The sequence below is a fragment of the Aythya ferina genome (genome assembly GCF_964211825.1).
Source record: "Aythya ferina genome assembly, contig: HAP1_SCAFFOLD_369, whole genome shotgun sequence".
Lineage (NCBI taxonomy): Eukaryota > Metazoa > Chordata > Aves > Anseriformes > Anatidae > Aythya > Aythya ferina.
This window is the reverse complement of record NW_028181197.1, coordinates 65,164-71,960: the sequence shown is the minus strand read 5'-3', so window position 1 is coordinate 71,960 and position 6,797 is coordinate 65,164. Positions and strand designations below refer to the sequence as shown.

At 68.3% G+C, this 6,797-nt stretch overlaps 1 protein-coding gene across 1 annotated transcript; it reads left to right on the top strand.

Annotated features, from left to right (window-relative positions):
- Positions 1-1,171: 1,171 nt before the first annotated feature.
- Positions 1,172-4,392, top strand: LOC311429156 (hypoxia-inducible factor 3-alpha-like; the record flags this gene model as incomplete). Its single annotated transcript, XM_084540286.1, has 6 exons — positions 1,172-1,463; positions 2,168-2,242; positions 2,353-2,621; positions 3,357-3,441; positions 3,782-3,848; positions 4,217-4,392. Coding segments are annotated over 6 exons (913 nt in total), but the record flags the coding sequence as incomplete, so codon positions are not given.
- Positions 4,393-6,797: the final 2,405 nt, after the last annotated feature.

The following is a 6,797-nucleotide window of genomic DNA, read 5'->3' as shown; positions in this document are numbered from 1 at the left end:
TGGGAGCACTGGGAATGGGACGGGATGGGATGGGGGTGCTGGGAGCACTGGGAAGTGCACTGGGGACAACTGGGACAGTACTGGGGGCACGGGGAGCACTGGGAATGGGACTGGTTAGGGGGACTGGGAGCACTGGGAAGTGCAATGGCAGCACTGGCAGCAACTAGGGGCAACTGGGAGCACTGGGAATGGGCTGGGATGGGGGCACTGGGAGCACTGGGGATGGGATGGGATGGGATGGGATGGGATGGGATGGGATGGGATGGGATGTGGGTGCTGGGAGCACTGGGAATGGGATGGGTTGGGGGCACTGGGGGCACTGGGAAGTGCACTGGGAGCACTGGGAGCAACTGGGAGTGCTGGGAATGGACTGGGATGGGAGCACTGGGAAGGGTTGGGGGATGCTGGGAGGGTACTGGGGGCAAAGGGGAGCACTGGGAATGGGCTGGGCTGGGGGTACTGGGAGCACTGGGAAGTGCACTGGGAGCACTGGGGGCAACTGGGAATGGGATGGGATGGGATGTGGGTGCTGGGAGCACTGGGAATGGGATGGGTTGGGGGCACTGGGGGCACTGGGAAGGGTTAGGGGGTGCTGGGAGGGTACTGGGGGCACGGGGAGCACTGGGAATGGGCTGGGCTGGGGTTACTGGGAGCACTGGGAAGGGTTGGGGGGTGCTGGGAGGGTACTGGGGGCACTGGGAAGGGTCGGGGGGGCAATGGGAGCACATTGTGGGGGTACTGGGGGCACTGGGAGGGAATGGGGGGGGGCCGTGGGGTTTGGTTCGTGGGGGTCCGGAGGGTGATGAGGAGCTGGGGGGGTCCTGGGGTTGGGGGGGGGGGCATCCCTGGGGCGCTTTGGGGGCATTGGGGGATCGAGGGGGGGTCCCTGGGGTGCTTTGGGGGCATTGGGGGATCGAGGGGGGGTCCTGGGGTTGGGGGGGGGGGCATTGGGGGATCGAGGGGGGGTCCCTGGGGTGCTTTGGGGGCATTGGGGGATTGAGGGGGGGTCCTGGGGTTGGGGGGGGGGCATTGGGGGATCGAGGGGGGGTCCCTGGGGCGCTTTGGGGGCATTGGGGGATCGAGGGGGGGTCCTGGGGTTGGGGGGGGGGCATTGGGGGATCGAGGGGGGGTCCCTGGGGCGCTTTGGGGGGCGGGTCTGTGGTGGTCCTAGGGCTTTTGGGGTGGGCCGGGGCGGGGGGGGTTATCCGGGAGGGTACAGCCCTGGGGAGGTTTGGGGGTGCTGGGGGGGGGGTCCCTCAGGGTTCCCCCCCCCCCCAATAACACCGGGGGCAGGGGTGGGGGGGCCGCGGGTGCTGGCGTTCGTGCGGCCGGCCCACGTCCCCGAGGCGGCGCTGCAGCGGGACCCCCGGCGCTTCTGCTCCCCCGAGCTCGCCCGGCTCCTGGCCCCCATCTTCGACCCCCCCCCGGCCCCCCCCCGCCGTCGACCCCGCAGCCCCTCCCCGGTGAGTCCGACCCCCCCGGGAGCTGGGCGATTTAATGGAGGGGGGGGGGGATTTTTTTTTTGGGGGGGGGGGTCTCAGTTGTGTGTTGGGGGGGTGGGGGGGGAGCTGGCACAGCTTGAGGGGGGGGTCTTGGGTGATTCTGGGGGGTTAAATGTGTGTGGGGGGGCGTGGGGGGGCTCAGGGGGTCGTGGGGGGGTGGGAGCAGGGAAAATGGGGATGAATGGGCACGTAAAGGGGCGGGGGGGTGGGAATGGGGAGGGGGGACAGGGAATTAGGGGGGGGCTTTGGGGGCCCTGAGGGGTGGTCCCTGGGGGGGGGTGGTCCCTGGGGTGGGGTGGTCCCTGGAGGGGGGGGGTATTTGGGGGGGGGGGGTCCATGGGGCGGGTCTTGGGGGTGGCTTTGGGGCTCCCAGCTGGGCTATGGGGGGTCTGCAGGGAGGGGGGGTACCGTGGGGGGGTCCTTCCCTGGCTACTGGGGGGGTCTGGGCGGGGGGGGGGTCCCAAAAGGACCACTGGGGGGGGGGTGGGGGGGGATTGGAAGTCGTGGCTGGGCTGTGGGGGTTCCTGGGGGCTCCCTGGGGGTCCTTGGGGGGAGGGTCCCGGGGCGGGGGGGGGCGTCCTATCCGGGCTGGGACCTCCGGGAGCCCACCGGGGGCTTTGGGGGGGTCCCCGGGGTCTCCATGGCCGTGCCCCCCCCCCCCCCAGCCCCCCGGGGACGAGCTGCTCTTCGAGGTGCAGAAGCTTTTCGCCGGGACCCCGGGGCCCGGCACGGCCCTGCAGGTATTTGGGGGGGGGTCCGGGGGGGGGCGCAGAACCGCACCCGGCAGCCCCAGAGCTGGGGGGCGCCCCCTGGACCCCCCCCTTGCCACCCACCCCCCCCCCCCCCCCAGGCGGCCCCCCTGGACCTGGCCATGCTGGCCCCCTACATCCCCATGGACGGCGACTTCCAGCTGGGCGGGGCCGAGGCGCCCAGGGGGCGGGGCCAGCGCCCCGCAGGCCCCGCCCCCTCGGCCGAGGCCCCGCCCCCCCGGCCCCGGGCCCGGAGCTTCCCTGGACGAGGCCCCGCCCCGCCCCGCCCAGGCCCCGCCCTCCCGCGCTGGGGTAGTGACCCCGCCCTCGGGCCCGGCCCTGCCCCTATGCCCCGCCCCGGCAGGAAGAGGTGGGCGGGGCTAAGGGCGGGGCTAGGGGAGGGGCTAACGGAGGGGAGGGACTAAGGGCCGAAGGGGGGTGTGGTCGGGGGAGTGGTCAAGGTCAGGGGGCGTGGCTAAGGGAGGGTGCTGAATGAGCGTGGTTGGGGGCGTGGTCAAAAGGGGTGTGGATAAGGGGGCGTGGTCAAGGAAGGGGCGTGGTCAAGAACACATGGATGGGGATACACGTTGTGGGCGTGGCTGTGGGCGTGGTCAATGAGGGGCGTGGTTAAAGGGTGGGCGTGGCTAAGGGGCGGTGCTGGATGGGTATGGTGAAGGGGCGTGGTTGGGGGCGTGGCCAATTGGGTATTGGTGGGGGCGTGGTGGGGGCGTGGTCAGGGAGAAATTGTGGCTGGAGGGCGTGGTTAAAGGGAGGGCGTGGCTAAGGGGGCGTGGCTAAAGAGGGCACTGGTTGGGCGTTGCTGGGGGCGTGGTCGGGTAGGGGCGTGGTCAGAGGGTGTGGCTAAGGGGGTGTGCTCTGTGGGCGTGGCTGGGGGCGTGGTCGAAGTGGGCGAGGCTTATGTGGGCGTGACCGGGGGGCGTGGTCACGGTGATGGATTGAGGGGCGGGGGCTGCTCATTGCAGGAGGCTGAGAATAGGGGGGAGGGTGGGTGTGGCCTAAGTGGGTGTGGCCCGGGGGGGCGTGGCCTTAGGGGGCGTGGCCTGAGGGGGGCGTGGCCTGAGGGGGGTGTGACGTCACTGCACAGGGCGAGGGACCCCACCGGGGAGGACGTGGGGGCCCCCCTGAAGCGCCCCGAGCTCGACCCCCAGCTGCTGCCCCCCCTCGGCCTGGTACAGGGGGAGGGGTCACGGGGGGGGGGGGGGTCATGGGGGGAGGGTCATGGGGGAGGGGCAATGGGGGGGGAGGGACACACGGAGGGGGGTATTGAGGGGGGTCCCAAGGGGGGAAAGGGTAATTGGGGGGGGTCACGGGGGGGTGCAGAGGGATGTGGGGGGGGGGGGCCAGGAGGGTGGGGGGGGGCAAAGGGGTGAGGGAGGACGTGGGAATGGGGAGGGGGGGCACGAGGGGGGAGGGAGGGGAAATGGTGGGGGTTGGGGACAGGCTGGGGGGGTTGGGGGTGTCCTGCCCCCCCCCCCTGCCCCCCACGTCCCTATTGTCACCCCCCCACAGGGGCTGCTGCTGAGCAGGGACGACCCCCCCGGGCTGAGCCCCCGCCTGGGGCAGGAGCAGCCCCTCGGTGAGGGGGGGGCCTGAAGGGGGGGGGGAGGGTTGAGATGGGAGGTGGGAGGAGCTCAAAACCTGGTGGGGGGGGGTCCCCAAATTGGGGGGTAACCCAAAACCGTGGGGGAGCACCCAAAAGGGGGGATGCTGAAACCGAGGGGGGGGGCCCAAAACACGGGGGGGGGCCTAACCTGGGGGGCTGAGACCTGCAGGGAGCCCCAAACTGCCCCCCCCCCAAAAAAAAAATCAGGTGGTGTGTGATAGTGGGGGGGGGTATCCACGATGGGGGAGCCCCACACAGGGGATGGGCACTACTAAGGGTGACTGGGGGGGGGCGGGGGGGGGCACCCCAATAATATTTTTTGCCCCCCCCCCCCCTCACAGCGCTGCTGGGTGATGGCCTGGCCCTGCCGGAGGTCCCACCCCCGGGACCCCCCCAGGAGGAGGAGACCGAGGTCGAAGGGGTCCCGGTGGGGGTCCCCCAGGGCCCACGTCTGGAGAGCAACTGAGGGGGGGGGGGCACATGATTTCCCCCCCCCCCCCCCAAAAAAAAAAAACAACAGTGGCGGGTCCAAGACAACGACCCCCCCTAATACCCAATGGGGGCCCCCAAAACACCCCTCAAAGCCCCCCAAAGTGGGGGGGGGGGGGGGCTGGAACACCAACAGTGCCCCCCCCCCCGACCCACAAAATTGGGGGGGGGATGGCCCAGCGAGAAATGGGGGGGGGGCACCCAAAGCTACGCCCCCCCCCCTCCCCACACAGTGCCCCCCCCAACCCTCAGGTGCCCCCAGTACCCCCAATTTCCACCATTTCCCTCCCCCTTGCCCCCCCCCCCAAATTCTCCCCTCCTGCCCCAAACCCATGAGACCCCCAAATTCCCGCTGGGGCCTCCTAGGCCCCCCCCTCCTACCTCGGCCTGCCCCCCCCTCCCCGGGGGGGGGCTTGTGGGGGGGGTGCGTCCCCCCCAATCGGTGCTGGGCTGAAAATGCCCCTTTGGGGGGGGGCCCGGGGACCCCCCCTCCCCCACCATCTGGGACCACCGGGGCAGTGCCCCCCCCCCCCCGCTGGGACCCACTTTTATACAGCTCCCTCCTGCGAAGCCCCGGGAGCTCCGGAGAGGGAAGCCCTCGTGCAAGGGCCTCGTGCAAGAGCCACCCCTCATGTAAAAGCCGTCCTCGTGCACGAGCTGCCCTTGTGCAAGAGCTGCTCTTGTGCAAGAGCCTCGTGCGACCGTCGCACTCGTGCAAGAGCTGCCCTTGTGCAAGAGCTGCTCTCATGCACAGAGCCTAGTGCAACAGTTGTGCAAGAGCTGCCCTCGTGTCAGAGCCACCTGTGTCAGAGCCACCCCCGTGCAAGAGCCTCGTGCAAGAGCTGCGGATGTGCAACAGCCTCATACAGAAGCCTCGTGCGAGAGCCGCCCTTGTGCAAGAGCCTTGTGCAAGAGCCTTGTGCAAGAGCCTTGTGCAAGAGCTGCCCTTGTGCAAGAGCCTTGTGCAAGAGCCTTGTGCAAGAGCCTTGTGCAAGAGCTGCCCTCGTGCAAGAGCCTCGTGCAAGAACCACCCTCGTGCAAGAACCACCCTCGTGCATGAGCTGCCCTCGCGCACAATCCTCGTGCGAACCCCACCCTCGTGCAAGACCCCCGTGCAAGAGCCGTCCTCGTGCAAGAGCCTCGTGTGAACGCCACCCCCCCGCTCCCCCCCCGGCCCCCCCCCCAGCCTGGCCGCTTCGGGCCCAGCTCCGCGCTCGGCTCTCGTGTGCCTGAGCCGGGCGGGAGGGGGGAAAGGGGGGGCGCAGGGTGGGGGGGGGGCTCACCCGAGGCCCCCCCCCCCATGGTGCTGCAAAGGGCGGGGGCCCAGAGCCGCTGGGAGCCACACGCACACCCCCAGCCCCCCCCCCCCCCCCGCACCCCCTCCCTCCTCGTTTCGCTTTGGGGGGCCTTGTACCGCCCCCCCCCGCAATGCTGTGCCCCCCCTGCACCCCCATAAACCGGCCCTGAACCTCCGACGGCTCTGCCTCTGCCTGGGGGGGGGGGCACCGGGGAGGGAGGGACACGAGGGGGGACGCTCCTATGGGGGCACCTGGGGAGGGGGCCACGGGAAGCACCATGGCCACTCTGGTACCTCTAAGGCCATCTATGGTCCCTGCCCCTCTCTATGGTCATGGCCCCTCTCTATGGTCCTCTTGCCCCTCTCTGTGGTCATTGCCCCTCTCTATGGTCCCTGCCCAAATCTATGGTCCCTGCCCCTCCCTATGGTCATTGCCCCCCTCTATGTTCCCTGATCCAATCTATGGTCCCTGCCCCTCTCTATGGTCATTGCCCACCTCTGGTTATTGCCCCTCTCTATGGTCCTTATTCATCTCTATGGTCCCTGCCCCTCTCTATGGTCCCCCCCTCTATGGTCATTGAGCCTCTTTATGGTCATTGTCATTCTCTATGGTCATTGCCCCTCTCTATGGTCCATGAACCTCTCTATGGTCCCTGCCCCTCTCTATGGTTCCCCTCCCTCTATGGTCATTGACCCTGTTTATGGTTATTGCCCCTCTCTATGGTCCTCTCGCCCCTCTCTATGGTCATTGCCCATCTCTATGGTTACTGCCCATCTCTATGGTGTTGCCCCTCTTTATAGTCCACTCGCCCTTCTATATGATCACTGCCCCTCTCTATGGTCCCTTCACCTCTCTATGGTCCCCTCGCCCCTCTTTATGACCATTGTCCCTCTCTATGGTCATTGCCCCTCTCTATGGTCCCCCCGCCTCACAATGGTCATTGACCCTCTTTATGGTCATTTTCCCTCTCTATGGTCATAGACGCACTCTATCATCCTCTCGCCCCTCTCTATGGTCATTGTCCCTATCTATGGTCTTTACTCATCCCTATGGTCCCTGCCTCTCTCTATGGTTCCCCCCCTTCTCTATGGTCATTGACCCTCTTCATGGTCATTGCCCTCTCTATGGTCATTGA